At 33.3% G+C, this 14,893-nt stretch overlaps 1 protein-coding gene across 2 annotated transcripts in view; it reads left to right on the top strand.

Annotated features, from left to right (window-relative positions):
* The window catches only part of PSMA8 (proteasome subunit alpha 8), a 33,055-nt gene that overhangs the window by 9,302 nt on the left and 8,860 nt on the right, over window positions 1–14,893 (top strand). For both annotated transcript variants that reach the window (XM_006920016.1, XM_025038699.1), the window contains exons 3-4: window positions 3,668–3,792; window positions 6,708–6,830. In XM_006920016.1, the coding sequence (XP_006920078.1) occupies window positions 3,668–3,792; window positions 6,708–6,830 (248 nt within the window). The remainder of the gene's footprint in view (window positions 1–3,667; window positions 3,793–6,707; window positions 6,831–14,893) is intronic.

Genomic DNA, 14,893 nt, shown 5'->3' with positions numbered 1-14,893 from the left:
TTTAAAAAGATTTCATTTCAACAACTTAACTTTTCTTCTTAGGAATTAGAAAAAGAAGAACAAACTAAACCCAAAACTAGCAGAAAGAAGGAGCTAATAAAGATTAGAGCAGAGATATATAAAATAGAGAAGAGAAAAACAGTAGAGAAAAATCAACAAACCCAAGAATTGATTCTTTGAAAAGATCAACAAAATTGATAAACCTTTAGTCAGATGGACGGAGAATGAAAGAAGGCTTGACTAAAATCAGAAATGACAAGGGGTATGCTACTAATGATGTTAACAGAAATAAAAAGGATATAAGAGAGTGCTATGAACAGTCATACACCAACAAATGAGTTAGCCCAGAAGAAATTGAGAAATTCCTTGAAGAGTACAAATTATTTGAAGTTATTCAAAAAGAAATAGAAAATCTCAACATATGTATAATAAATAAGGAATAAACCATTAATCAAACACCTCTCAACAAGGGAAAGTTCAGGACTAGATGTTTTCACTGGTGAATTCTACCAAACATTTAAAGAAGAGTTAATCATCCTTCTGAAACTCTTCCAAAAAATCTAAAAAGAAGGAATACTTTCAAACTTAATCCATGAGGCCAACATTACCCTGATACCAAAACCAGACAGAGATACTACAAGAAAACTACAGTTCAATATTCCTTATAAATATTGATATAAAAATCCTCAACAAAATACTAGCAAACCATATTCTAGCATATTAAAGGGATTATACACTATAACTAAGAGGGATTTATTCCTGGAGTGCAAGGATAGTTCAACAAATGAAAATCACGGTACTATAATACAACGAAGGGGAAAACTACATGATCATCTCAATTGATGTAAAAAAAGAATTTGAAAAACTTTAACAGCCTATGAGGATGAAAAAAAAAAATTCAACAGACTAGGAGTAGAAGAAAATAACCTCAACATAATAAAGGACATATATGAAAAACCCATAGTGCACATCGTACTTAATGGTGAAAGACTGAAAACTTTTTCTCTGAAGATCAGGAATAAGTCAAGAAAGTTCACTTTGAAGACATTATGCTAAGTGAAATAGTCACAGTAGGACAATTACTATGTGATTCCACTTATATGAGATACCTAGAGTAGTCAGATTCATAAAGACACAAAGTAGAATGGCAGTTACAAGGGGAGTTGGAGGTAGAGGGAATGAGAAGCTTTTGTTTCATACATTGAAGTTTCAGTCTGGAAAGATAAAAAGTCCTAGAGATGGATGGTGATGATTGCCTAGCAGTGCAAATATACTTAATTCCACTGACCTATACATAAAAATGGTTAAAATGGTAAATTTTATTTGATATATTTTTTACTACAATAAAAAATTTTTTTAAAAGGAATGATGTTAATGTAAATGATGGAATGCTGTAATTTCTGGTACATATACCTTTCTGACTTTAATATAAAGATAATTTTTAAATGTATATAACTTTTGGCAGAGTAAAATAAGTATTTACTAACATTCTCCTTACATGTTAATTGATTTTTGAAAATGGAAAATACCTAAATGTCTATTATTAGGGAATTGGTATAATGAGTCATGGTACATCCATGCAATTGCTTAAAAATACAAGTTCTGGAGTCATACCAACTGGATTCTATGACAGACTCTGTATCCACTACACCTGTGACTGTGGGCAAGGTACTTAATGCTCTTTGCCTCAGTTTAGTCATCTGTAACATGAGGTTAATGATAGTATCCACCTTATTGATTTATTACAAGGATTAAGTGAGTTAATACATAAGAAGCATTTAAAGCGTCTGGCATATGTGAGTATTTAAAAAATATAACTCTTACCACTACTCTTACTACTTCATTATCATCACCACCATCATTATCATCATCATTATTATTTAGTGGCAGGTAAAAAAGTAGGTAGTAAGATCTGTATGTGTTGACATGTATCCATAATATATATTAAAAATAGATTGCTAAAGAATATAAATAACAGTTTTGTTTATATATTATGGAATTATATGGTACCTCCTATTCCCTCTGTTGGAATATTTTATAATGGGCACATATCAGAAATACAGTTTCATTTTGAAAAAAAATCACATTTTGTTGTTGTTATAGTGTGCTTTTAATGTTAGGAAAACAGCCCTTAGGAAAAAAAAATCAAAGAATTTTAAAAAGACAGTTTTTCATGTAGCATGTGGAATTCCACTTAATAGTAGAAATTTTACATTATGATAGTATCTGCAAGGTAAAATTGTGGCATAAAGTTGAAAGCACTAGATGACACACTCATTCTGTATAATTGCTTATTTATAAACAAAGTGAAATTGAAAATTTCATTTCTCTTTAAATAGAATTTGTCCTCTTTTTCCTAGCCATTTAGTATTGATTAGTGTAATTGCTACATTGGTTAAAAACAGATAAATACACAGAACTATGTTACTCATATGACTTGGCAAATTTATCACTAATTTTCTTTCTTTGAATGACATATTACTACTTTCTGAGTGTGATATTTTTATGTTTCCATCATTGTGGGGTCATATTTACATTGTAAAGGGAAAATACTCTTCTTTCTGATCATATTTAGAGTGAAGCTTTTAATTCATAAGATAGGCCAAATCAGTGTCCTCCCATTTCTTTCTCTCAGGTAACATTTGCAGAGAAGAGAAATCTGTTTCTCCTCCTTTAACTATCTGATTATAATTTACACCCTACCCATGAGTGTTAGGTTGGTTCTTAACAGTGGCATATTCTGACAATTTTTTTGTTGTTGACTACAATTAACCATCTTCGGGGACTGGAAATTCTTCCAGGTGTGTAGAAACCTGATATAAAATTAGGTGGAAGGGGAACAAGAGTATGTGACTGCAAAAGACTAATGGTTATATGAGAAATGGCTGTTTCAGAGATTTTGTGAATGAACTTTTTGGGCAATGTTGCATTAAGAGAGTGGGGAAAGAAACAAAATGTCCGTGAAGTCTTTGATAGAAATGTTTGCAATCATTGCATCTGTTTAAGTTTTTTGTCAATTTTTTAAAAATAGAAACATTTATTTCCTTATAGAAGTTTTGGGAATTAATTACAGGATGTTTGGTATGACAAAAGTAAGACTGACAAAAGTTTTCTTTTTCTGTTTTAACATTCTTGATTCCCTAACCTGTAATCTTAGAGAAAATGCTGAGAAGTGATGTCATAGTTACATTGAATGAAATTTGATTTTCTTTTCATAAAACGAAATCCAGCTTCATCGTTTAGGTAATAGTATATTAGTTTTTGAATCAAGATAGGCCATCAACCTTTGAACAGTCTGCCATTGATATCCTCCCCAAAAAAGTTTTAAAAAATATGACTACAGAGACTTTTTAAAAATATTTAAATCACAATAACCAGCCCAGCTACTGTGAATTAAACCACTTTAATCTTTGGGAAATAGTTTAACATTAATATTTAACTATTCTTTGAAGCCATTTTTTTTAAAAAATAAATAAGAATGCATCAAATTAAGTCCTGAAGGAAATAAATCAGAATGTCAGATGAGTGACATTCTATTTTACCAATTCTTTATAATGGACATATATTGAGAAAAACAAAGGACATTATAAGAAAGGTTTTATAGCTAAAAACCTTTGACAAGGAAAAAAGTTGTTTTTTTTTTGTAATATATCAATGACTTTTATAGGACTGACTGCTGATGCCAGGGTAGTGATAAACAGAGCCCGTGTGGAGTGCCAGAGTCATAAGCTTACAGTCGAGGACCCAGTCACTGTAGAATATATAACTCGCTTCATAGCAACCTTAAAGCAGGTAAGCCAGTATTCCAACAGATTTCTTCAGGTTTTTTCCTTTATTGCTATGGATCCAATCATGGAAATACTATAGTCACTTCAATCATTTAGTCTATTAAATATACTAAATTCTTTATTCTTTTTCACATTTATTTCATACTCACACTCTTAACCTCCAGTAAAATGGATTGACTTCATCACTAGGAATCTCAAATCAGTATCAATTCTAAGAATTATATTACAATTTGAAAGAGCAATAAATCTAATCATTAAAGGGGATTTCTTTACTTCTGGAGATAATGAGAACCATTTTTTAGAGTTTATACCCATGATTCTTTCACCTAGAAACCAAACCAATTGATTAGGTTTAGATGTGACTTCTGAATCCATGAGTAGATACATGGTTTGACGTTTAGTATAATCATAATGTATACAGTATTTTTTTATTTATTACTATTCTATGTTTCTTATATATGTCAACATAGTCTTTATACTTATTCTTACTAATTATATAGGCATACCTCATTTTATTGCACTTCGCTTTATTGCGCTTCACAGATGTGTTTATTACAAATTGAAAGCAAGACCCTATACCAGCAAAAAGATTATGACTCACTTCAATGTGACACTCTTTATTGTAGTGGTCTGGAACCCAACCTGCAATATCTCCGAGGTATGCCTGTAATACTGTTTCTAGTGCTATCTGGTAATTATTTAGGTTGCTCTCAGTTTCTTTCGTTTTTCTCATATTCATTCTCTCTCCCTCCTCGCCCTGCCCCCACCAGTCTAGTGTGTGTGTGTCTGTCTGTCTGTATGTCTGTCTCTCTCTCTCTCTCTCTTTCTCTCTCAATTTGCTACTTCGATAACATTATTCTTTGTCCCGGCTTTTTTCTTTTTTGAATTATCTTGTTACATTAATTTTCAGTATGGAATTGTTAGATTAGAGATTGTAATTGGTTTTAAGACTCTTGTTATATGTAGCTAAATTACTTTCTGCAAAGATTGAACCAATTTTTATTGTGCAAACAACAATGTATAAATGTATCCCTAAAGGATCATCAGCATTGGGTTTTTTATTTTTCTTTTATTTTGCAGATAAGTATAACATAGTGCTGTATAGTTGTTTTAATTTGTATTTTATAATTAGTAGTGAAGTTTATTTTCTTCTACATGTTGGTTTGTTATTTTCATTTCTCCTAGCATAAACTATTTTTCCTTTCAATAGGCGTCCCAGTGGTTAAGAATGTGCCCCCAGGAGCCAGAATTTTGGGGTTTGAATCCTGGCCTTGCTACTTCTTAGTGCTTTGGGCAAACTATTTAGCCTGTTTTACCTCGATTTTCTTATTTATAAAATGAGCATTACAGTCATACCTACTTTGTTGAGTTGGATTAAATGATTTAATACATTTAAAACATTTAGAATTCTTTCTGACATGGATTTTACCATTTGTCCATGTAGAGATATTTTTTATAGACTGTCTATTCTAGGTATTAAAGTTTTAAATTACATACTTATAAAAAATTTAAAAAATTTAATTCATGTTGCAGAAAAGTCCAACATTTTTATATTGTTCTCCTTTTTTTTTAGTTGATTTTCTCAGAGGTTATAAAGGTATCCCACCCAAAACAAGGTGTAATACATTGTGTATACAAGGTTCTCAATTGTGGTTTTCAGGTTTTCTTCTAGAAATATAAAGGTTATGCATAGAACATTTATAGAAATATACATTTTAAATCTGTAACAATAAAATTGCCACTGGGGAGGGTCCTGGGATCTGGGACAAAAAGATATGTTTTAGGTATATGTTTGGTACTTCTAAATTATTTTAACCCTGTGCATATATTACTTTTTCATTAAAAAAATGGTAGATTAAGCAAATAAAGTAAAAGAGTCTCTCTTCTAAGGTATGTTTACAAAGCACCTACTTATTTTTTTGTGCGATCTAGGAACATTATGATATACAGAGAAATTAAGATATAAACTCTATTTTTAAGAGTTTATTTATGTTTGCATAGCCCAGTTACTTGCATTCATAATTTAAAGAGGTTTATAAAAATACATATATGATAAAATGTGAAAATAAAAAAATAAATATGATACATAGACAAGTCTAGGAAGGAAGCTAATGTAAAGCTGTTTCAAGCCACAAAGTTATTTACAGTTCCTAAAGCTGCCTGTAAATGTGGTATTGAGTTTTCTGTCAGTTTTGCCTCTTTGCACAGCTTGTAGGGGTACCAATCTCAGAATTAGTGTGAATGTCACTCCCTGGAGCACAAATCCAGGAAGTTCCTGGCACTGAAATAAAAAGAAATACAATTGGTTTTCAGTGTCCTGTTGTCTATGAGGAAAAAGCATGCTTTTTCTTTAAGAGAAACAAAGGTTTCCTTGTTCTGGAACTGAAAGAAATGTCTTTGTTGGGTTTTATGTAGCAATAACTTAGTATATAGTGAACAGAATATACTTGATAATAATAATATCAAGTAAGAATACTTGATGATAATAGTAACAATTAAGGTGTCTCCCAAAGTAAACCAAGGAGTGTTTCCAGAGTACAGCTCGTTGAAGTTAGCTTTTCTGGGAACCAAAGTGGTGTGACACACATGGTTCTGCTATATTAAAAAGATCGCAATCTAGTTATATTACCAAAATGTACATAAAGCAGCAAGAAAACAATTTTAAGACCAAAACAAGCAAACTTATGATTTTATTTTGTAGACTGTACATTAATTTCTTAAAAATTTTATCATGGACTTGAGGTTAGTCCAGAAATCAGGAAGAGGATCTTTAAGATATATAGAATAAGAATCAATGAAGAAGATCATTTTGGCAAGAATACTTTATTTGCTATTAGAATTTGTTATTTGATATGTAATAGTATTATCCTTTTTATGGCCTTATACAGAAAGTAGTTATGAAAACATTTTATTTTTCAGAAATACACTCAGAGCAATGGACGAAGACCTTTTGGTATTTCTGCCTTAATTGTAGGCTTTGATGATGATGGTATCCCAAGACTATATCAGACCGATCCCTCTGGTACTTACCATGCTTGGAAGGTGAGTCATCAATTTTTTAACATAATAAAAAAAATCGAATAAGTGTATTTACTGTTAACGCTTTATCGCTTTCAAAGACTGACAAAAATTATGTTACATTAAAATATTGATGGTTGGTAGAAACTTTCTGTCACCATTTAGCTAGTCAGCAATTATGATGATTTTTGATGAATAGAGAAACACTTTGATTTATTAGTCACAGGGTACTTTCCGTATGTTTGAAAAGATGGGACAATCCTAAGTATATAAATGGCCAAATAAGAGAAATATCCAGTTCCTATTCATCATTCATTCTTCCAAATTGATACTGCATCATATAGGTGCTTACTTTGAGTAGATGTAGTCTTTCTGCTTTTAATAAAGAATTAAATGAGCTTTTAAACCCCATACTGAAATCTTCAATGCATCCTCTATTCTAGAAGAGTCAGAGCACCCCAAACTATGAAGTTATTCTCAGCGTGTCAGTACATTACGATTATCTCCATATAATTCCCGGAATATAGTGTGTTTTTGGATAAGTTGTTATTTTTGTTTCAGTACCCAGCTATGAACTTTGTTTAATGGTGCACTCAAATCTAATACAAAAGTCTAAGGCCTAGGGAAACTGTAGTTTCCAAAAGTGAATTTTTGTATATTCTCATATATAAGAATACGACTGTACCACAGAATCTAAGTGATTTTGACTTTATTAAAAGTTTAAATACTTAGGCTTTGAAATAAGTTTATGAAGAGTTTATTTTACTATTATTAAGAGCCAAATAAATTAATTGAGAAATATTGACTTGATCTTTATGGTAACTAAAGGATTTGATTTGAGCTGACCATACTCATTAGATTCTGTTTTAGAAACCAATTAACCAAGCCAGTAAAACAGTGGATTATATTCTTACCAAAGAGAAGTGAGTACTTGTGTTAGCTGCACATCTTCTTTTAAACTACCTAAACAATCTAATTGGTAATCAGAAGCTATGAATTTCCCTGCTGCAGTTACCAGACTTTTTCTACCAGTTAGAAATCTTTTACATGTGCTAGATTTCTTATGCCTCCAAATCTGTGCCCTAAATAAAACACACTATTACACTTTGTCTAAATATTTTGAAGTCTGCCATCTTCTGTTTGCATTTATCATTACATCATTATCCTTCATTTAAATTTCGTAACATCACAATTTCCAAGTTTACATAATTTTCCGTTTTAATTTAGTTGCTCTCTGGGGTCACGCAGAGAAGGATTTTTTATTTCTAAGTCAATTAGTTATGATGAAAATTATGGAATTTTTAAATTGTTGGGAATTTTATTTATCATCTAGGTCTAAAACTGCTCTGCTGTGGTGTTTTTGAAGGCCATGTGGTAGAGGTGGGGAAGATGTGAATAATGTGCCTGCATGCACACATACACCCTATTATCATTATTTTACTAATATTACATATTGCACTTTCTTGTAAGATTTTGGTTGAAAGAAGTATTTATAAAGCTTTTAGTTTTTTTTTTTAACTTTTAAAAAATTAAGTTTATTGGGGTAACGTTGGTTAATACAATTATGTAATTTTCAGGTGTACATTGTAATTTGACATCTGAATATTCTATTGTGTGTTTACCACCCGAAGTCCAGTTTCCTTCAGCTACCATATATTTGACCCCCTTTATCCCGTCTACCTCCCTCCTCCCCCTCCACCCACTATCCTCTGGTGACCTCTAGTCTATAGTCCATGTCCATGAGTCTCTGTTGGTCCTGTTCATTTGTTGCTTTTAGGTTTATATCCCACATATAAGTGATATCACATGATTTTCAACTTTTTCTGTATGGCTTATTTCCCTTAGCATGATTATCTCAGGGTCCATCCATGTAGTATTTCACCTCTTCTTATGGCTCAGTAATATTCCATTGTATGTATGTACCACAACTTCTTTAACCAGTCATCTATTGTAGGACACTTCAGTTGCTTCCCTGTCTTGGTCACTGTGAATAATGTTGCTATGAACATCGGTGTGTAAATATCTTTTTGGATTTTTAAGTCTTTAGAGTAAATACCCAGTAGAGGGATTGCTGGATCATGTGGTAGATCAATTCTTAGTTATTTTAAGGAAACTTCATACTGTTTCCCATAGTGGCTGTACCAATTTGCAGTCCCACCAGCAGTGTGTGAGGGTTCCTTTTCCTCCACATCTCCTCCAACATTTGTTATTACTTGTCCTGTTGATTATAGCTATTCTAACAAATGTGAGATGGTATCTCATTGTGGTTTTGTTTTGCATTTCTCTAATAGCTAGTGATGTTGAGCATCTTTTCAAATATTTGTTGTCCATTTGTATGTCCTCTAGGGAGAAGTGTCTGTTCAGGTCCTCTACCCATGTTTTGATTGGATTGTTTTTTTGTTGTTATTAAGTTGTATGAGTTCTTCATAGATTTTGGATATTAGGCCTTTACTGGAGGCATTGCTTGCAAATAGAGGTTCCCATTTGGATGGTTGTCTCTTTACCTTGTTGGCAATTTCTTTTGCTGATCTGAAGCTTTCTAATTTGATGTAGTCCCATTCATTTATTTTAGCTTTTACTTCCCTTGCTTTTGAGGTCAAATTCATAAAATCTTCTTTAAGTCTAAGGTCCTTGAGTTTAGTTCCTATGTTTTCTTCTATGCATTTTACTGTTTCAGGTCTTATATTCAGGTTATAACGCTTTTTTAAAATCACATTTAGAAAGAGTTTCATTTAGAAACTTATATATATGGTCAGACTTAAGAGTTAAGTGATTTTTTTTTTTAATGTTCATATCACTAGTTAATAGCAAAACTGGAATTAGAACTCAGAATATCCTGTCTATTAGTCCTTTGTTCTTTCCAGAACAGCATGTTCCCTTAGGCCAAAGGATTCTCTATACGTGTTATATAAATTCTGATATCCAGTCTTGAAAGGTAGAATGAAATCTGGTTTTATTTCTGTTTGGAGGGAACTATAGCACTTTAGCCATGAGATAAAGTTTTGCTTTTCCTTTTTTGTTTGTTTGTTTCTATGTTTTGTTTTTAACTCTGACCTACTATGTCAAGTTGCCTGATAAAATGGTACAGTGGGTTATTGAGGACACAGCTATAGACTAGTGTGGTGACAATACTTTGCAGTGCTAGGTTATAGTCTTAAAAGATGTGACATGGGAAGTAGGAATAGGAAGTTAAAAATATAAGCAGTGGCCACATTACCTGTTATAGAAATGATAATAGAAATAGTTGATACTAGCACTTTGGTTTGTTAGGGTTCTTTAGCTGTCACATGACACAAACTTTTTTTTTTTGACATTAGTGATCCTGCTTTAATATATTATAGAGTCTTCCATTAACTTTTTTCTCTTCACATAGGAATACTAAAGGAGATCTCCAGAAAATTCTTTGAGTTCTAGACATCTCTTCCCTGGTCCTACTGATAACAGTAACTTTATTTCTCTTGATATTCAGAATAATTACACCATCTTTACAGTAACCCTTTTTTTACCTACTGCTTCAAGGATATGAGTAGTTCAAAATGGCCAAGTGGCAGTCTCAGCTTCTAGTTCAGTAAAATTGTTGTTCTATACCCTGGTAGAATATTGCCTTTTCTCCCTCCACTCCCCCGCCTTGGGAACTAGGACCTTTAAATTATACACTTAGTAGTGACAAGCAAAAATTTTATTAGTGGGCCATTATGGGTATTAAGACATCTATCCCTTGATTCCTAGATTTCTGACTATGAGAGAAATTAGTTACTGCTTTCTCTTTCAGGGCATATACAGGATCTTGTAGAACAGAAACCTAGCTCAGGTGCTATACATGAGTCTTCAGTAGGCTATTCCATATTTCTATTTCAGGGTGATAGTGAACATGATAAGACCAGTGAATCTCATGGGCATAAGCCTTCTCTCAGTTCCTTACAATCAGTTCCTTGGTCACTCGAAATGTTTTGTAGGATACCATCTGTCAGCAAGCTCACAGATGGTGGACTTACAGAAGCACTTGGTATAGCACTAGGAAAGAGAAACTCACATTCACAGTAAGAGTATCTTCTAGTGAAGGCATACTGCTGCCCCTTCCATGATAGAGAGTCCAATGAATTCAGTCAGCCTTGCAGGTTGCCACATGTTCCAGTAGTATCTAGATCAGTTGTGGTGAGAGGACACCCTTTCTGAAAAATTTTTTCTGTACACATTTTCACATTGCAGAAAATATTTTTTACTTGGAGTAACAAGTTCTGGGGTTTCACATATTACATTAACTAAAAATTCTCCTGCTATAAACACCTAGAATGCAAGAATGATCATTAAGATTCTTTTAATGTATAGCTGAACTCATAAGAAAGACAGAAAATCTTAAAGGGCTAGAAATGAAGAAGGAACTGAGTACCAGAGCAGTAAGCTTGGGAGTTGATGATATCTCTGCACTAAGGTATATTATAGTGCAGGATTCCCAAAGGTAATTTACCATCACAAGTTATAAAATAAAATATATAAACAATCCATCATTTAACAAATATCAGTCTATAAATATTGAATTCCTATTATATAGCAAATACTGTTCTAGGTTCTGGGAATAGAGAGGTGAACTCAATAGACAAAAATACATGTAGATGGTGTATATAAAACATAAGTCCTGTAGGATGGAGGGAAAGAACAAGGTTAGGAGGATAAAGAGTGACTGGTAAGTAAGATGGTCAGGGAAAGCACCTTTGAAATGGTGACATTTGAACAGAGGCCTCAAGAAAATGAAAGAGCATGCTTAGTAGTTATTTCTATGGTATTCCAAACAAAGGAAACAATAAGAGCGAAATCTCAAGGCAACAGTATGTTCCATGCTTATGAAATATCAAGGAGGCTATTAGAGCTAGAGCTCTGTGCAGGAGCATATGACTATGCTATAGCAAGTCAAGAAAGATAGTGGTAAGGGACGAAGTAACAGAGGTGGGGTCTGAATGCCATAGATAGGACTTGGGTTATTAAATAGAATGATGTAGAAACTCATTTGAGGTTTTTGCATACTGGAATAAATTACTCTGATTTATGTTTTTAAAGTATCTCTCTTGCTGCTGTATTGAGAATAGATTGTAGGGTAGGATAGGAGGCAAACAAGTTAGGAGGCTGTGTCTAATAATAATTCAGGCAAGACCTGATTTAGATCAGAGGCATTGGACCAGTGAAAGGTGGAGAAAGATCCAGCATAATCTGTAAAGGAGAAGAACCGAGGGAACAATGTCCTGGATCCCAAATGAGAACAGTATTTCAGGAAGAGTTGATCAACTGAGTCAGTGCCACTGATGAGTCAAGAAAGAAGAGGACTATGAGATGATTGGATCTGGCAGAATGCAGGTCATTTGGTGAATTTGACAAGCAGCTTGAATGGAGTGAGCCTGACTGAGTGGATTTAAGAGTTTGGGGATGAAACATCAATAATCATCAAGGGATGCTAGAACCATCAGGTAAAAGATGGCTGGGGAAAAGGATATTTACATGGTCCCATATTTTACTTATTAATCACAAAGGTATTAGTGGAGAGATCCTGGTGGACACAATCATAACCATCAAACTTACCTTAACTTATAATGGGATAAATTGACATTATGTGCCTCCTGATGTGATGTAATGGGAAAGAAATGACATCACCTTTTTAGAATTTTTGCCTTTGGATTTAACCTTAATCTCATCAAGAGGGAATTATCAGATAAATTCAGGTTATGGAACATTCTACATTTTAAAAATGTTCATTGAAAGACAAAATAAAGGCAGGGAGACTTTTCCAGTTTAAAGGAGACTAAAGGGACAAATGCAATCCGTGATCTTTGATTAGATCCTGGATGGGGGAAAAACAGTCACAAAAGACATTTTAGGGACAACCAGAGGTATTTAATACGGAGTGTATAATAGTATTGTATAATAGTATTATATGATACTATTTTGATGATAAAGAGGAAAGTGATAATAGTATTGTATCAGTCTTAAATTTCTTGAGTGTGGTAATTACAATATTATATAAGAAAACATCTTTATTTTAAGGGGATAGGTGCTGAAGTATTTCAGGATGAAATTTTATGATATCTTCAACTTCACCATAAAAAGCCATGCACATGTGTGTGTAAGTAAATGGAGAGAGGTAATACATATCTCAAAATGTTAACAAAATAATGTTAACGGATTCATGAATCTAGGTAAAAAAGGTTGCAGTTAATTGTTTATTGTACTGTCAATTTTTCCTAGGTTTTAAAATGTTCAAAATAGAAGACTGAAGAAAAGAATAGGAAGGAAGTGAAAATAGTTTCTTTAAGAAGTTTAGCTACAGAGGGGAGCAGAGACATGGAACAGTAACTGGAGGAGAATTTGGGTTCAAGAAAGGTTTTGTTTGTTTTTGTTTTTTGTTTTTGTTTTTTGAAATTGGCAGTGCTATATATGATTCATTCATTCAACAATGGTATTAAGCTCTAAATATGTGCTAGGTACTCTTCTAGACACTAAGAATAGCAGTGACTAAAACAAAGTCTACTCTCAGAACTTACATTCTGGAGATGACAGAAAGACAAGTAAATACATGTTAGATTGTGATAGTAACACATGCCACTCAAGGTGTGGGTCAGGAACCAGCAGCATTAGCATCACCGGAGCTTACTACAGATGCAGAATATCAGGTCCCACTAGACCTTCTGAATCAGAATCTCTTTTAATAAGATCCCCATATAATTTTTGCATACATTAAAATGTTGGAGGTACAACTCTAGAGAAATACAAAATCAGCTAAGGGAGTGGTGAGGGGAGTATAGGAGAGGAGGTGTAATTTTATAGAGGGTAGTCAGGAAGAAGAGTGTTTAAGCAGAAACCTGAAAGATGTGAGAGGAGCAAAGTGTGAACATGTCTGGGGAAGAGCATTCCAGACAGAACTGCAGGTACAAATACTCTGAAGTGCGGCTTCTTGGTGTGTTTTAGGGGTGGCCCAGGATGGAAGGAGCAGAGTGAGTGAGGGGGGCAGTGGTAGGACATGAGATTAGAGGGGAGCAGAGAGAGGGAATCATCCGGGCCTTTCTTTTACTCCATTGTAAGATTGTGAATTTTACTCTGAGCAAGATCGGAAGTCATTGGAAATTTTGTTAGCAAAACAGAGTCATGAAGTAACTTTTTTTAAAGGATCTTTCTGGCTGCTATGTGAAAATGTATGGAGAGGACAAAGACTGATGCAGGGAGACCAGTAAAGAATATAAAAATCCAGGTGATTTGAGCCAGGTGGTAGTAATAGAAATGGTGAGAATTGGTTAGATTTTGGTTTTATTTTGCAGGATAAGGAATGGTGTGAGGCTTTGCTTAATGTAATTAAGGTGTGAAAAAGATGAGTAAGAGTGACTGAAATGTTTTGGAATTTTTATAAATTTATGAAAATGATACAGTGAAGAGGGAAATTTTGATAATATAGAAGAAAGTAGAAACATTTATAAGAGCAAAGACCTTAAATAGGTACAGGTGTGTAGAACCCATTCTTAAAGTACTTAGGTAGAAGCATGGAGAGTTTTAAGTTTTATCTTTAAAAGAAATAATTATTTTTAATGGAACATTTCAAACATATTCTTAACACAAAACGTAAATGCATGCTTGTATTCACCGTTTAAATAGATGTTGATATTTTACCATATTTGCTTCAGATCACTTATTTGCGTTTTTTGTTTTGGGGGTTTAATTAGTTTCAACTATACAGTACATTGGTTAGACATCTATATAGTTCATAAAATGATCCCAATTGCTCCGTTCCACCCATGACCCTCCATCTAGCCAACGTATTAATACTAACTGCATTCCCTATGCCATGCTCCCCATCCCCATGACCATCCCTCAGCTACTAATTTGTACCTCTTTAACCTTCACCCCATTCTCTCAGCCACCCCAAACCCCCCTCACCTCTGTCCATCACCAAATTGTCCATTATATTTGTGAGTCTGTTTTTGATTAGTTTGTTCTTTTTATTCCTTAGATTCCGCATATAAGTGAAATCATATAGTGTTTATCTTTCTCTGTCTAACTTAAATACTTTCTAGGTCCATCAAAGCAATATCTTTTTCCATCCCCTTTTA

This window comes from Pteropus alecto, unplaced genomic scaffold, assembly GCF_000325575.1.
Source record: "Pteropus alecto unplaced genomic scaffold, ASM32557v1 scaffold146, whole genome shotgun sequence".
Classification (NCBI taxonomy): domain Eukaryota; kingdom Metazoa; phylum Chordata; class Mammalia; order Chiroptera; family Pteropodidae; genus Pteropus; species Pteropus alecto.
The sequence above is the reverse complement of the archived record's forward strand: the minus strand, read 5'-3'. Positions and strand labels throughout refer to the sequence as shown.